General features: G+C 46.7%; 5 protein-coding genes across 5 annotated transcripts; 2 read left to right on the plus strand and 3 right to left on the minus strand.

The window, feature by feature from the left end:
- Nucleotides 1-87: 87 nt before the first annotated feature.
- Nucleotides 88-396, plus strand: CDC73 (Cdc73p; the record flags this gene model as incomplete). The annotated part of the gene is made up of 1 exon (XM_018854252.1): nt 88-396. The coding sequence occupies one exon, from the start codon at nt 88-90 to the stop codon at nt 394-396; it is 309 nt and encodes a 102-aa protein (XP_018711225.1).
- A 4,599-nt stretch (nt 397-4,995) lies between these two features.
- MST1 (threonine--tRNA ligase) lies at nt 4,996-6,940 on the minus strand. The gene has a single exon (XM_018854961.1). It carries the CDS (start codon nt 6,492-6,494, stop codon nt 5,127-5,129), a length of 1,368 nt encoding a protein of 455 aa, XP_018711226.1. The 5' UTR covers nt 6,495-6,940; the 3' UTR covers nt 4,996-5,126.
- A 446-nt stretch (nt 6,941-7,386) lies between these two features.
- On the minus strand, nt 7,387-7,824 carry METBIDRAFT_43682 (uncharacterized protein; the record flags this gene model as incomplete). Its single annotated transcript, XM_018857686.1, has 1 exon — nt 7,387-7,824. One exon carries the CDS (start codon nt 7,822-7,824, stop codon nt 7,387-7,389), a length of 438 nt encoding a protein of 145 aa, XP_018711227.1.
- Nucleotides 7,825-8,646: 822 nt separating this feature from the next.
- On the plus strand, nt 8,647-9,009 carry METBIDRAFT_44390 (uncharacterized protein; the record flags this gene model as incomplete). The annotated part of the gene is made up of 1 exon (XM_018857788.1): nt 8,647-9,009. The coding sequence occupies one exon, from the start codon at nt 8,647-8,649 to the stop codon at nt 9,007-9,009; it is 363 nt and encodes a 120-aa protein (XP_018711228.1).
- Nucleotides 9,010-9,629: 620 nt separating this feature from the next.
- Nucleotides 9,630-11,396, minus strand: METBIDRAFT_12660 (uncharacterized protein; the record flags this gene model as incomplete). Its single annotated transcript, XM_018854253.1, has 1 exon — nt 9,630-11,396. One exon carries the CDS (start codon nt 11,394-11,396, stop codon nt 9,630-9,632), a length of 1,767 nt encoding a protein of 588 aa, XP_018711229.1.
- Between the last annotated feature and the right edge of the window lie 5,004 nt (nt 11,397-16,400).

Here is a 16,400-nt window from a genome sequence, read left to right on the forward strand (position 1 = left end):
GTGGAGCCGGCGCTCAAGCGGGCGGAGAACAACGTGGTCACGGTGCTGCGGCCCACGGACCGCTTCGTGCGCGCGGCGCAGCTGATCATGGTGGTGGACAACGTGGACTTGTTCACCAAGCCCGAGTACTGGGACCGCGTCATAGCCATTTTCACCACGGGCCAGGCGTGGCAGTTTGCCAAGTTCAAGTACTCGCGGCCCGAGCTCTTGTTCCAGCACTACCAGGGCTTCTACATGGGGTACCTGGGCGACATTGTGCCCAAGCAGATCCACGACTGGAACGTGACGCCGATAGCCGTAGACCGCGGCGAGAAGCGCTTTCGCGACAAGATGCTCGTGCGCGACTTGTGGGCGCAGCTCGACAAGACGCTAGCCGCCAAGAACTACGGGGTCTAGGCGCCCTTTTTGGTTCCGCAGCCAAGCCCGGGCGACGCCCTGGACCGGGCGCAGGGATGCGAGTCTATGTGAGCATGGGGCTGAGGAACAACGCGTGCCAGGAACTGGGGGGCGTGCTTTGTGACTGACACGATATGACATGACATGACACGACACGACATGACATGACACGACACGACATGCATGTTACTGGCTGGACATCATGGCAGGCTTGCTCTTATCTTCAGAGTTCGAGTGGTGAGAGTAGTGCCGGCAGCGGCGGCGGCGTGCCTGCTGAGCCTCATGCCGAGAGACCCTTCGATGCAACTGTGCGCTTTGTTGGGCCATCAGAAATGTCTGCTTACACCCCGCCAAAAACGAGCTGGAGAGGAGCTCTTGGCTCCGAGCTGGAGAGGAGCTCTTGGCTCCGAGCTTGCGGCGCCCATTGGCGCCTGTGATGGCGCGTCCGGGCCCTGATTGGCGAGACTCACCCCAATGTGCGGGGTCACTAGACTTCATGTAGAGAGGGCCGTTAGCAGGCCCAAACAAGAATGTTCACGCAGCCTCGTCTGCCCACTCAATACAGACGCGAGTGAAACTCCGCGGCTTGCAAACTCTGTAGTATCTGGCGGTTTACTGGAGGGCGCCTTGTCCGTTGTGCTGATATATGGAGGCCGCCGTGAACAGAGACCCCCAAAACACTCTTGGGACGTGTTCTGTTTGTGTCCTTTGGATTGTAGCCTTTTGTGCATGGTACTTTTGTCTGTTCGAGACATCTCGAAAGAGCTAACTCGTTTTGATTAGAGGCCTGGTGCCCTAATACATCAAAGCACCGGGAAGATCCCACTTTTCGCATGAGTTACTTGATCATTTTTCCTTCATCCGACTAGGTACCAGTTTATAAGTCTTGGAATATGTGGTTATAGACCCGTAGTTCCTGCTTTATTTCTAGAGCTGTTGCAGGTCACTGGGCCTTAGAGCAGGCTAATGGACTTGCGTATTTGAAATCTGGGGTCCATATGTTTTGTTATGTGCCTTTTTATTGCACCAAAGAACTAAAGTAGTCCTTGTCTTTTATGAGTCTACGTACCGCAGAGTCATCACACAAATTCACAAGGTTAGTGACGAACTGACTGACTGACGTTTTACCTGTGTCCCGCGACAACTTCTTCAAGTACTTGATGGCTTCATAATTATTATATGCGAAAACTTTTTGTTGCGTTCCGTGGGATTAGCCTACTAAATTGACAAGTGGTATTTGAGCCACCGCAAGTTGCGGAGAATGCAAAAAATCCAGTTAAGTCCCTCTGTTTGTTAAACTAGAGGTGATACGTCTAACCATGAGTCAATGCTAATAGAACTGGATAGTCAAAGTCGGGCCATGCCACGAGTCATCTTGGCCAGCGTCAAGAAAATCGAAACTACAGTATACTGAATAATACAGAGTTTTCTCACTTGCTCAAAGTTATTTTATCTTGAGGACCCTCATCCGGCAAAATGGGCTTCGAAGATATGACAGGTAGGTATTAAATTAAACCTGGGGAATATAGCAGAAACGGCCCTCACTCTACTTCCGAGGTGGTGCTTGCGCGGATGTCCCCTCGGAAGAATGAGGTATTCTTCCAAATGGTGCTCCGTGTCCTCAAGCCAAGGGTATGTCATGAGCCAAAGGCCGAAATTTTCAACTCCTGATGCCCACAGTCTATAATATTTTGTAACCAATAAAAACAGTCTTCTCGTCCGGCTTGAAATATTTTTAATGAGAGAGAGAAGAAGTAGTGCACAATGTTTTGCATACATTTTCTTAATTTAGTAATATTTCAAAAAACTTCGAATGATATTTCGTCTAAAATAATACACATCACTATATTTTACTCTTTCGAATTATACATAGATACCAGCAAAAACCAATGGTTCACTGGCATCGAAAGCAAAGGCAGTATACTGGGGTCTTTTAATATTGTCGTTTACCGAATGAGATTTCTCAGGCGGCTAGCTTACTGCTCGCAATCTTCGTAACATAACTTAGTCATAAAACTACCGCCATGAACATTTGTGCAGTCCAGCCCCGGACAAGAAATTAAGATTAGAAGGGACGCAAAAAACTCCCGATCTTATACATCTATTATTTAACGTCTGAAGGCGCATTTAATTGGCACGCTGTGGGGTCTGTCGACGCATATCAGCGATACCAAAGCTTGCTGTCTCCATTCAAATATTGCATGAGCGTGCTTGGTCAATTTCATCATTTTCATTCACTTCTTCATTCTTAGGCAATGTAAGAAAGTCGTTTCTTAAATTTTTGCGCACTTCCGTCGAGAGTGCTATAATATCCAAGAAGATAGGGAAAGAAAGCGAGTTATATTTTGAGAGAGGCAATGATCAGTGTTTCTTCCATAACCACCAAAAAAGCTCTTGGAGTAAACTGAAAGGTTAAATGCATCAGAAATTTGTTATGAACACGAATGTGCGTTTTGGAACGTGTTTGAGTGATGGAGACTTCACTTAATCAGCGTGCGACTCTTGCAGCAGAAGTTGGTTGAAAACACCACTATACTACACTCAAGTTGGAAACGATCAAAAAAGTCACAGAATTATGTCATGCATCCCACTTGTGTAATACTATGATAATAAGTGAAACATAACGTGCTATGAGACAAGTCGGCAGCGATTAGCTACATCAGCCTGAATTTTGGTAAAGGATAGTTATTCGTCATTCTAATAAAAAGGACCAAAATAGTGAAACGCTGACGAAACAAGCAATAATACTACTAGATGCATGAGGCAGGTCCATATTTCCGCTAAGGGTTGAGCCCTTAAGGTGTTCTTCTTGTCTATTTGCGAGAAGAGTGTTTGGAGGAAGAAAGACTTGCGCCGATCAGATGTCAAGATGGCGGAATGAGTTCTCTTTGTATAGGTGTAATTGCAGACAAAGCACAAATGTGGCTTCATTGATTTCTCTAATAAATCGACTAATAAAAGTAGGAAGTGTCGGAAATTTGGTTTTGCCAAATTCAACATAGCTACTTTTTCTTTTTGAAAGAAACATCATATTCTATCACTGGAGGGATGTAAGACCCCACCATTGACAAAAAAATTATGAAGAAAACAATAATATATCGCAACATTGGCTCGGGTGAGAAGGCGCGAGCACCAATTTACGAAATCTGCCAAGCCCAAAACGGACGTCAGCCACTTGAATAAAATTAACTAAATGTCATCTACCCATGTAATATGTTTTCCTTCCGTGACCATAGTTCATTTGACAAGGCGGCAAGACGTACATTTGTCTTTGACTCCTGGTCCCTACGCAAATACACCCTGCGAACGACTTTAACAAACCAATTAAGGTTTCTTAAATTGTCAAAGGAAGTTTTTCTTTGGTAGATTCATCGGATTAAAAGAGCAAAACTATATAAATAATATATATGAAACACCTTTCACAGCTCTTAGCTACGTACCAAGTGTCGAAACCCGGCTCGTCCCCTTCTGTTAGTCACGGCCTGGACGGTCCTCATGGCACGTATCTGTTTTTTTTTTTTTTTTGGTAGATTCATCTGATTAAAGGGGCAAAATTTGCTAGCATCTCCCTAAGTGCATTGGAGATCGAATAGCAGAGAATCTCGATCGAAAAATGATGGTAATTATAAGATTATAAAATTTCCAAAAATAAAGCAATTGACGAGCACAGAATATTTTTACCCTCTAACTATGGAAACTATCTTCAATTTAACCTGTCGGTTGCGGCCATACCATGCAGGAAGCACTGTTTCCCGTCCGATCAACTTTAGTTAAGCTGCATAGGGCCACACTGAGTAGTGTAGTGGGAGACCATATGCGAAATTGTGGTGCTGCAATCTTTTTGTCGGTTCCTTAATTGAGTAAGAAATGAACTAAGAGTATCACGATTTATAATGAGACATTGGAAAAGCGCTTCCGGTTCCATTTTCCCATGATCAGAAGAATTAGAATGATCTTTTTCTCGGATTACAGAATCATCGAAATGTCTTTTAATCCCGTCAATCGTTTTCGAGTTAGTCCACGACTTTCAAGTCGGAAGAGAGCTGGAAACTTGGAATGTTTCTGATGCTCGAACAAGAGAAAAAATCAGAGGCCACAGATGAAGCCGTTATCAACCAAAAACAAGAGAACATACAACCCACGGTCTTTGTTATCAACTTTGTAAGCGTAAACCTTACAGAATTTGAGAAAAAAATACTGCCGGCACTATGGAATTGCCAGGTTTACTACTCTAGGCATTTAAGAGACTCAGAGATGTGTAGAATGTTATTTGTGTGCTACCATCGAAAACAAAATTTCCCCATTGGCCAACAGTGCTTACTATGGTTGGCTGCTTCACAAGATCTAATCGCAGAATTTTCTATTTACAGATATTTTGGCATATCAAGGCTTTTGCTAAGTATCCGACGCTCCGAGGGTCTGAGTTTCGATTCGGGTTTTAAATACATGCGGGATTCACGAACCTAGTACGGCCTTAATAATCAAGACATTGGACCCAGGAACTCTGCAGTGGAGTCATGGGCTTTTGACAAGCGGGCCAAGACCGAAGTAGAAATGCCCCCAGAAAGTGGGCTCCACTTCTCGGGGATACAAAGGAACTGGTTGATCCAGATTTTCTTCCAGAGTTTCACACACACAAGCCAACACACCCAAAGAATGATTACAGACTTCCACAGAATTGTCCACATAATTTACCCGAACGGGCATTAACCCAAAAATCTAGGACCCGCTCACTTGTACGCCTTCTCGAGCGCCACAAACCGCAGGTACAACTCGGCCACAGCCACGTTTTCCACCTTGCGGTCGTCTCGTGTCCGCACGGAAATCGTGCCACTGGCTAGGTCCTTATCGCCAATCATAATGATATACGAGTAGCCCTTTTGAAGCGCGTCCTTAATGCGCGTGCCCACGGTCTCACTACGCTTGTCCACATCCACATGGAAGTTGTAACCTGTGAGCGGAGCCACCGTCGAGTCAGAGGCCAAAATCTCGCCCGAAAGCTGTTTCTGCACCTGCTGCGCCGCCTCATGGTGCCGCTCTGCCACAGGCACCACTACTGCTTGCCGCGGGTTGATCCAAAAAGGCCATTTTCCCTGGTAATGGTCGAGCAAAATGGCAAAGAACCGCTCGAGCGAGCCGAAAACGGCCCGGTGCACCATGATGGGCTGGTTCTCACGGCTGCCGCTGGCCAGGGTGTACTTGAGCTCGAAACGTGCCGGGAGCTGGAAGTCGAGCTGGATGGTGCCCACCTGGTGTTTCTTGCCAAACGCGTCGGTGAGCAACACGTCGATCTTGGGCCCGTAAAACGCACCGTCTCCCTCGCGCACCTGCCATTGGTGGGTGCAGCCATTGAGCACCTGGGTGAGCTGGGCCTCGGCATTGTCCCACGTGGCCAAGTCGCCCATGTACTTGTCTGGCCGCGTGCTCAAGAAGAAGTCCACGTCACGCTCGCTGTCGATGCCAAACACCGCGTACGTGTCCTTGATCATGTTGATGGTGTTGGTGATTTCCTGGTGGATCTGGTGCACCTCGCAGAAAATGTGGCCGTCGTCCTGGTGGAACCGGCGCACCCGCGTCAAGCCGGAAAGCGCGCCGCTGGCCTCGTTCCGGTGGAGCGACAGGAAGTCCGAGTACCGGATGGGCAACTCGTTGTACGAGCGGTCGAACTTGGCGTATATGAGGCAGTGGCCGGGGCAGTTCATGGGCTTCAAGCCGTACTCGTGCACGTGACCGGCGCCCGGCCCCGCTCCGTTTTCGGCGGCGTCTTTCAGCGTGTCGTTGCCCACCACCTTGAACATGTCGTCCTTGTAGTTTTCCCAGTGGCCCAGTTTCTCCCAGAGCTGCGTCTTGTATATGAGCGGCGTGATGACCTCGTGGAACCCGTACCGCAACTGCTGGTTTTTCATGAACCCCACCAACTTGTTGAAGACGCGGGTGCCGTGGGGCAAGAAAAAGACCAGGCCTGGCGTCACGGGGTCGGTCACGAAAAGCTGCTGCTTGGTGGCGATCGCGTGGTTCGCTTGTGTGGACGATTCTTTAGTCGTCGTGCTGTAGAACATTCTGGGCGCCCTGCGCAACGGTAGGCGGCAGGAAATCATGGCGCAATCCGGTGATTTGGCGGTGCAAGTACGAGGGTGGGGGCTTTTCGATTTGCTTCTCAATTTCAAACGCCGATTAGAGATGCCGATTAGAGACGCCAATATCTGAGGTCGCGCGTCCAAGCTGCAGTGTGCGCCTTACTGGGGCTCCGGGACCTATGCCAATTTTCGACCATCTGAAGGTGGAACACGGAGTATGTGTTGCTTCTTTCCAGGCGGTTCTGGAACTATGCACAGTCTACTCCAATGTTTTTTATCGCTTTATGTTCAATGACCTGTAGCTTTATACATTCGGAATGGTTGGCCCCCTCGGCTCTCACTAGAGAGTACACACTAGGCAGCATGTGTCCGGAATGCTTCTGCAATTGACTGGAAGCCAAGATCGAATGCTCTGAATTTCGACCGAACAACGGTTCAGCCAATGGGCGTTCGAATGGCGTCCGATCATTCCACTTCAAGTCAGGTCTCGTGATTACCGGAGGCACTAGACCAGCAAAACACAACAGAGCGTATACCTACTGAATGCCTGCTGGAGATTTGCTTTCAATCCACTCTTTCTTTCTTGAAGATCTGCGATTCATAAGCATTGCCGCGTTCGTTCTCTCTTTTTATGCCCATCCCTACTCCATCACTCCTCCTTTCAGAGCCTTTCCATCCCCACCTCTTACTCGCATACCATTAATCAGTTCTGCCATGGCCATCAAAAAAATCGTGGCTCTTACATCTTCCCTACTACCCAAGGCCCTGTAGAGTTTTCCAGTAAGTCTCTCCATGTCGTAGACAGCCATGGATCTGAGAACGACGCCACAGCTGCATGTTCCAGACAGCTGCATGTGCCAGACAGCTGCATATGCTATACAGCTGTATATTCCAGGACCCGCTGCGGAGGGCTTCAAACAGCAATGTGCTTGGAAGGAGACTCCTCTGCACGTGACTCCTGTACTGGGGTCTGCTCTGTATGGGCCACGCCTGCTTCGTCTTCCTCCGGTTTCCAAACACTTAGCCCTACCTTAAAGCCCGTGAAAGTCTTGAATTCCCGCGGCCCCTTTTTCCATTTGCGGCAGGGCCTACCCGATTTATCGAGCGTCTGGGTGACTGTATTCACAGTGAGCCCAGCAGTACTTAGTTCTTTTGGCCCAGTGTTTATTCTGGCAGCCGGGACGTCGTCCGCAGGAGCAGGAGAAGACCCCGGCGACCCGGCGTTTTTTTTGTCCTCGGCACTGAGCTTTTTTGCTCTTGACTTGGGCTTGGGCGTGGCGAACACAGGCAAGGTTTCTAGGTAGCTTGTGGGGAGCCGCACCTTGACGTTGTATTTCTTGGCTGAGGGCATTTTGGCCGGATATAGAGGCTTGGATTTGTATGTATGTTTTCTTCTTGATGAGTTCCAATCTCCAGAGCAGCGTAGCTTGCGTGAGTCTGAGCCCGCTTGATTTTATCTATGCAGAGACGGGCTTGTATGGGAGAATTATGGCGGAGTTTTCTTCTCGCAGAGACCCAGCCCAATATTTCTCAGATCCTCGTGGAATACCAGAAGCGTGCTCAAAAACTTGTTTGGTGGCCAAGATTCAGAACCGAAGGACGTGCATTATGCGAATCTTGACGGTTTTGCTGGTTCGCGCTTCGCCTGTTTTGAGCCCCATGATTAGTACGCCAGTGCTGTCGGAAAGACTGTTCAAAAACCAGTGTTGTGGAGGGGCGCTTTGATTACTGTAGCAAGAAAACACAGAAGTGGACCGGGGACTGACAAAATCAGAGCAACACATAGACAGGCTCTCGTCGCTTCTTACCTGCCATCGAAAAATATATACACTTGACGGCAGACCACTTTGCGCCTAGCTTGCTCGCAGCAGCCACATGAAATTCTGTGAGTATACTATCAATTGATTTCTGGAGCTGGAGGCTTAAAAAGGGGAGTGGGAGTGTCAAAACACGACTCAGAGACCCCGCTTCGTTCCCAAAGGCGCCGGCAGAAAGCTATTCCAGCAGGTCTTCAAAGACACGACAGTGTGGAGATTTCTAAACCCACGGGTCTCAGCTAAAGTGGTCACCGGGTAGACGGGGCGCCTTGGTCCAGGATACCCGCTAGCGTCGAAAGCTTTGGAAATTGTGCGAGTCACGCGGCTAGTGCATCACCTCTTCATAGCACACCAGTATGTCAATCCAACGACGCACTTCAAGACTCGACCATCTTGCCTCGAGTGTACGACAAGACGTCCGCGCCCATCAGCGCACCTACAAGGGAGCGTACACGCGGACGGCGATCCAATGTCTTTCGTTTTCCGTCATGATTATCAAGTTCTTTTCTGCGGAGTTTCTCCCCATTGGGACCGTATACACGGCGTATGGGTTTGTGCTCTACTTCGTCGGAGTGGCCAAGGCGAGGAACGTCTGGACGTATTACGATGGGCACGAAGATCAAGAAAGGTTCACCACTGCGGGGGATTCCGTGTTGTTGCTCACGTTGGTGAGTTTGGCGACATATGTGGCATTGTTTGTGCTTGTCCTACGGCTTTGAGGAGCTAGACAATGGCCGTACGTGCGATGTTTATGCATATGTGGATGGATCTTTCGTGAACATCGCATAGACGAGACCCATAGACAAGGCGCACCCTGTACGGCCAATACACTTTCGGCTCTAAGTCTCGATGGCAGACCCCTGTAGAAATCGCGAGCTTTGGCGTATGCCATGTATGCGAGTTTTTTTGCAAGAGGAAATCTGTAGAGCGGTTCTGGATGGGTCTCATTGACCTGTGCGCGATGCTGCCGTGTAAGAGATTTTCCGAGAGTCAGCAGGCCCTTCGATCAACATTGTGGTATGGCACTTGTGCTGTTTTCCTCCCCTTCCGAGCTGACGGCATGGGGCTTCTTATTTCTCCAGAGCCGACGGTATGGGGCTCCTTTGCAAGAACGTTCTCCCAGGAGTGTTCTCCACAAAACGCCCGTCTGGCACGCCTTGCTTCCGGTCCTCGGCGGAGGAGACGAGCGCGCCAGTCACCGGCGACCCGTCAGGGATTCCCCGGCACGAAACGTGTCTTGGACAGAGCGAGGATGTGGCAAAAGAGCCGCGAGGGCCGCTACAACAGGGCGGCGGCGCATGGCCAGACGCCGCACCGAGCCCGATGCGTGGCCGCGGCACTAGGTCAAGGCGCCAAGGCCAAACACAATCAACTGCACGAGCACCTGCACGGACCAGAAGGCCATCTTGCGCATGCGGACCAAGCGGGCCTCGTCGTCGGCCACGTAGTTGACAAACGAGTCGTACACCAGCTCGGAGATGTCGTCCATCAAGAGCGAGTCGTACACGGTCCACGAGCCGCTGAAGTCGTCGATGCTCTTGACCACGCGGCTGTGGATCTCGACGAACGCGTTGCGCAGATTGATGTAGGCCACGATCGGGCGCACCAACGCGTAGTTGACGTAGCTGAGCTCCGGGGCCGGGAACGGCACCAGGGCACGCACGTTGTTGAGGCGGAGCGTCAAGTCGAGCACAAAGAAGCGCGACACGTCGCCCATGTCGTCGGCGCGGAGGCGCGAGCCGTGGCTCGGCTTGGACGCGCACACGGCCGGGTTGCGGTAGCGCGTGGCCTCCTTGTGGATGGACTCGGCCACGATGGCCACGATCTCCGACACGTTGTAGTCGCGCGCGTCCTCTGGCACCATGACGTCGCCCACCATGTCCACCTTGCCCGAGGAGATCCAGCCAAACGGCCCCTCGAGCCCCGTGTTGAGGTGGTCCACGCCGAGCGAGTCCACGCGCAAGCGCGTGACGCGTTTCCAGGGCAGCAGGCCATGCGCGTCCGCGCGGGCGTCGTCGAAGTCGTGGAGCCGCTGGCGCTTGTGGATGGTGAAGAGCGAGTCGTCGTACGAGCCGCTGACGCTGGCCGCGTTGAGGAGGTCGTACAACAACCAGTGCTTGCGGAGCCGGTCCAACTCGCAGTTGTAGATGGCCACGTCGAACGCGCGGAAGCCCGCGGGCTGGCGCAACGTGAAGAGCACGTCCCGCATCACGAAGCGGTTGAGCTCGAAGTCGCCGAACTGGTACCGGTTCTTGTAGTTGGTGGCGTCGTCCGCCGGGTCCCAGTGCACGTGCGTGCGGTCCACCACGCCGCGGAGCCCCGCGATCTCCATGGTGTCCACGAGCCCCGTGCCGTTCATCCACTTGCGGAACGACAACGTCACGTTGATTTCCTCGATGGTCACGTCGAACTGCGTGTAGTTGCCGTCGTCCTCGGGCTGCTCCGCCGCGCCGGCTGCGGCCTGGCGGCGGGCGTACGCGTCCGCCTGCAAGCCCTTGGCAAACGTGCGCGTGGCCTCGGGCCGCCGGCTGACAAAGCACTTTTTGAACGAGATCTTGCCGTCGCGCCACCCGGGCACGATGGCGTGCTCGAACGTGACCTGGAGCCGCAGGTTCTGCGTCATGAGCTCGCCCACCTTGCGCGCCACGAACTCCTGCGAAAAGAGGGGGTTGACGGTGAAGATCACCAACAGCACGAACGTGGTGGTGCCCGCCACAAGGAGGAACGCGTTGCCCACCACGAGCCACGAGAAGAGCGCGGAGTAGTCGTCCGTGTTGAGCGGCCGGTTCAGCCGCTTCATGAGCCACTTGAAACGCACGCCGGCGCGCGAGGCGACGCTTGTGGCACGTGCCAAAAGCTGCTCTTTGGTGACGGCCGCCGGCGCCTGCCTGGGTGGATGGTCCGTGTGCTTCTGGGGGGGATGTTTGTGTTTGGCGCCATTCTCGTCCTGGAAAAGCCGGCGAAATGTCGAGAGCGGGCGGGCGGCGCCCGGTGCGGCGGGGCGCGGCGGCCGTGTTTGCCATTGGCGGGCCGGCGGCCCGAGGAGGGGCCTGGCGGCCCGCGGCGCTGCAAAAAGCGTGGTTTTGAGTGGTGGCGACGACCACATGTGATGGGACGGGCTGGTTCTGGGGAGTTGAGTGTGCGACGAAGGCGCCGGGCGGTGTGTGCAGGACGCCCTGGGGCCTGAGGGGTTTTGGATGAAGGTTTGGATGAAGGTTTTGGATGAAGGTTTTGGATGAAGGTTTTGGATGAAGGTTTTGGATGGAGATGGGTGGAGGCTTTGGATGGAGATGGGTGGAATGGGGTGGAAATTATTCCGTGTGCACTCGAACGGTCGCCCATATTTTATTCCTGTTGGTACGGCTATAACCATTGCAGCAGATGTGAAATAAGCTCTAGAATCTATATCTGAACCTAGAACAAACATACGATGGCTTAATACTAAATTGCTAATAGTCCGATGGATCCATAGCGTACAACATTCCCATCTCACCGAAGATCGGTGTTTTACTACATGTTGGTACTATATGTGATATATTCCATAACCCGGTATTCTTGCAATGTAAGCCTTAATGCGTATGAGTAAAATGGACTATATCTTCAAACATCTTCATCATATTTGAATGACTTAAAAAATTATTTCAAGACCGATAAAGTAAAGGATTGGTTTCAACTTTATAAGCTTTCATATCTTGTAAATAATAATACCGATGAATCAAATGACTATTAATTTGAATGGTGAAGAAATGGGGTGGAACAAATGGTGAAGAAATGGGGTGGAAATGGGTGAGGGAAGTTTTGGTATTTGGGACTTTCACTTAACAATCTGGGTTGTTTCCCTTTCGACTTACTACCTTATCGCAATAAGTCTGACTCCTTATTTTTGTTTTTTTAACTGATTCCGAAATTAAAATAATTTGATAGAATTCATTAAATCCCAGCAAATGAAATACATAATAGTAGTAAAAACTAAGTCATGACTTATTAATTGAGCTGTTGAACGTATAGAACCTAATAAAGAATATTTACTATTCGCTGATCATCCCGGTAATAAAGTACCAAAAACACCTTCACTACTTATAGCTAAAGTTAAAATTAAACCTGTGTAAATAATTAGTATGAAGATTCAAAGAAGATAGAAAAAGATCTAGATTGAGAAAAAGTAGATTAAAAGTGGAAAAGGAAGACTTACGAGGGATAAATAGAGAAGGTTGAGGTTGAGAACTTATATTAATATAGTATTTTATCCCGAAGGGTGAAATATCATCGAGGAATGTCATAAAGTATATATTACTTAACTTAACTATAAAATTTATTAGATATGTATTATATATTTATACAAATATAGATGTTTTTAAAATATAAAAATAACATCATAACATTATAACATTATAACATTATATTTGGATCTTAATTTTAATCTGATTATAAAAATAAAATATGTAAAATATAATGATAGTTATATATAAATAAAGAAAGTTATTATGATATGCCAAGCAAGTATTATTTACTTTGTATTAAACATAATTCTATCACCATTAATTAAATATAGCATGATTTGATTTTTAAAATAATTGAATATGTTAATGATCATAAAACAACTTATAACTTTTATAAAGTACTATTATATATGGTATGACTAATATATACAAAATTTAACTAATATAGAGCATTACATATAATAATAATGTTAATATAATTACATATAGGGTCATTTAAATTTATGATAAAAAGATATATAAATAAATCATCTAGATTTTACTTAAAAAAAGGTAAAAATAAGTTATAGTTTCGGGAGACTAAATTATAAAATGATATAAAACATATTTAATAAATATAGAATATATATATTCTATCCCATTCTATTCTATTCTTTTAATTATTCATTGATCATAGTTCTTTTCTTATTTCTAAAGAGCCGTATGTCCTAAAAATATAGTTGTAGATATATATTATAATTACTATTTGGTAGTTATTTATTAGATAAATGTTTCTTTAATAATACTAATACATTCCCCAAAGGGCGATGTATCACCCCGCTTCCTTTTCAAAGGTTAGGTTATTTCGATATAATAAATTTAAATGAGTATTAAGCAGCCGGGTGTATTATTAGAATGATATAAGAGCTCATGCAATATAAAATAAGTATATATATGATATAAAATTAGAATTATAAATTTTATAACTTATGACGATAGATTATATATAGAAGGACTGTACGAACATGTAATATTATATATATCTATACATATTATTATATATAGGGTTACTTAACTACCTTGTATTATAAATTTTACTATACTCAATATATTACTATATTGTTCGGACTATATCTTAATCTATTTAAACCGCTCTTATATAATAAACTATTTAGTATCATAGTTAACTGACCTTCTTCTACCATATCATCAGGAATAATATAAGATTCATATGCTATAGTTTCACCTTTATCAGATACAAAATCTGAATATTCATTTTTTCAATATCATTGTAAAACAAATGGGGTGGAAATGGGGTGGAAATGGGTGAGGTTTGGGGTGGAGGTTTTGGGATGGAGATGGGTGGAAATGGGGTGGAACAAATGGTGAACAAATGGTGAACAAATGGAGTGGAAGTAGGCTGGGGGAGGCTCTGAGTCCAGGAAATAGAACGACAGGGTCGATGGCCAGAGCACTCCAAAGAATACTACGTCCTAGGCTTCAGATGGTATTAACACGGCTCCAAAGACACCGGGGAAAGTTTCTACGAGAATGCGGCGCAAGATGGGGCTGACGTCTGATGGCTCCATTGAATGGGCATTTGCCAATTGCTTGGTCCCATGCCCCTCCATACGGCCGCAACTTGCTTTTCCACAGCAAAGGAGAGAGCACGAGTAATTTAACCAGAACACGGCACTTGTCCCAAAGAGTCGTGGATCACGCCAATGTCATTGGAAGGCTCGTGCATTGTTGGAAGCGAGCCGCTTTCGAGAAACATGCTAAATGGGAAAATGTAGAGTGCCTGCCTTTAGACGTGCCATCGTTCAGTTCTGTGCTTGTGGGAATCGACAGACTTGCATGGCTGGAGATGCGATGAGCTGGGGTTGAGAGAGTGGACAAGGTCTAGAGAGTGGGAAAAGAAGGTCTAGAGAGGGCTGGAAAAAAAGGGTACCAGAGCCAAGAGAGATTCAGAAGCAGAAGAGCTCTGGAGATTAAAGAGACCCTGGGCTTTTTATCCAAGTTTTTGATAGCATCTTCTGATCCGAGTATATATATTTATATATAAACCTCGAATATGCTCAAATATGTACAAGTGTCGAAACGCCCATCCACTCCGTTGAGCACGGCCTAGACGCCCCCGGCAAGCACTTGTTTTTTACGTGAATTGACGTACTACGAAACGTGCCTCGGTACTGTTGTTTGTGACGTCTAAGCCGCTGCAGGGCTAGACGCGAGAGAGTCCAGAGAGAAAAGCACTAGAGTATGAGAAAGTATACTAAAGTATGAGAAAGTATGAGAAAGTATGAGAAAGTATTGCAGGGTGTGATATGGAGCTGGAACGTGATGTGGTATAGAAAAGGTAGTCTGATGTAGTAGGGTGTATTATTATGGGATGTAGGAATATAGGATGGTGTAGCATTGTTTTCCGATGTCGTAGTAGAATAAAGTATTAAGGTCCGACGTACATTAGAGTTTACTTTAGTATTAGAGTCTGATGTAGTAATAGAGAAATAAGGACTTAAAATCGCAAGCAATAAAAGATATATAACTATGAGTCATATGATAACGTAAAGCTCAATAATTTAAGATGTAAGATGTAAGATGTAAGTAAATAAGATAATAAAAAATATATAAAAAACACTATATGTAGGTAGAGACAACTAAGACATAGTCCAAACTATATAGAAATATATAAAAGTTGGTATAAAAAGACTAACGATGATATAATTGATCGTCTAAAATCATCCTCCTAGCTGCAGCAGAGAATGGTATGGTAAAATAGAAGGGTGTGGTGATAGAGAAGGGTGTGGTGATAGAGAAGGGTGTGGTCATAGAAAAAGGTGTATTAATGCTGATGAAATAATCTAGATAATGTAGTATCTTATTCCGATTTCATAATCTAGAATGGTGAATATTATGGTCCGAAGTAATAATATAGAATGGTGTATCATATTCCCATGTCATAATAAAGAATGGCGTAATATCAGAGTTTGTTGGAGTTACAGAGAATGGTGTAATATCATATTCCGATGTCATAATTAAGAATGGCGTAGTATTAGAGTCTCATGGAGTAATAGAGAGTGTGTGTCAATGTCGATGAAAAAGGTCATGTGCTTCTCGAAAACAACTCCATTGTGTCCACCCAAAGGAGGACTTGAAGGAAGGCTCAAAAACATGTCCAAACGATTGCCTTGGGTGGTGCCATTGGCACGGGTCACTTTGTGGGGCCTGGTGCTTCTTTATACTTGCGTGGCCTGCCGCTCTTTTCTTATCGTATATCGTTTTATCCTCGGTGGTGTGGATTGTCATGAATATTTTGGCTGAAATGGTCACTTTCTTGCCTGTGCCCGGTGCCAATGCCCAGCAGTTTATCAATGACTACACCGACCCATTCATTGGCTTTGTGCTCGATCACAACTACTGGTACGGCCTCACGTTTTTGGTGGCTACGGAGATTTGTGGCGTCCTTGATTATTCAGTACTAAACCACGAAAGACATTGCCGTATGGATTTCCATAGTTTTGGAGTTGGCGGTATTTTGTATATTGTCAAGGCTTATGGAGAGGTGGATTTCTACTTCTCCGGAATAAGTTGGTGGCCATTACCGGGTAGATTATCTTGGGTATTGTTGTGTCTTCATTATCTTGTTTCTTGCTGGTGGCCCAGCCACGACGGACCGTTGTCATTGGGAGAAAAAATACGCTTAATCCAATCATAATTAAGAACAATCTAATATTATTATCATGAGTACTAATGATGGTGAAATTATATTAACAACATAATTTTCAAATGTAAGGGATGCATTAAAAACGTGAACAAAATTTCATCAATTAACAAAGGACTGTCTATGTGACTGAAACTTATATATAAGAGGTTTATTACTATTATGAAAATAGCACCCTATAATATAG

Source organism: Metschnikowia bicuspidata (genome assembly GCF_001664035.1).
Source record: "Metschnikowia bicuspidata var. bicuspidata NRRL YB-4993 chromosome Unknown METBIscaffold_4, whole genome shotgun sequence".
NCBI lineage: Eukaryota > Fungi > Ascomycota > Pichiomycetes > Serinales > Metschnikowiaceae > Metschnikowia > Metschnikowia bicuspidata.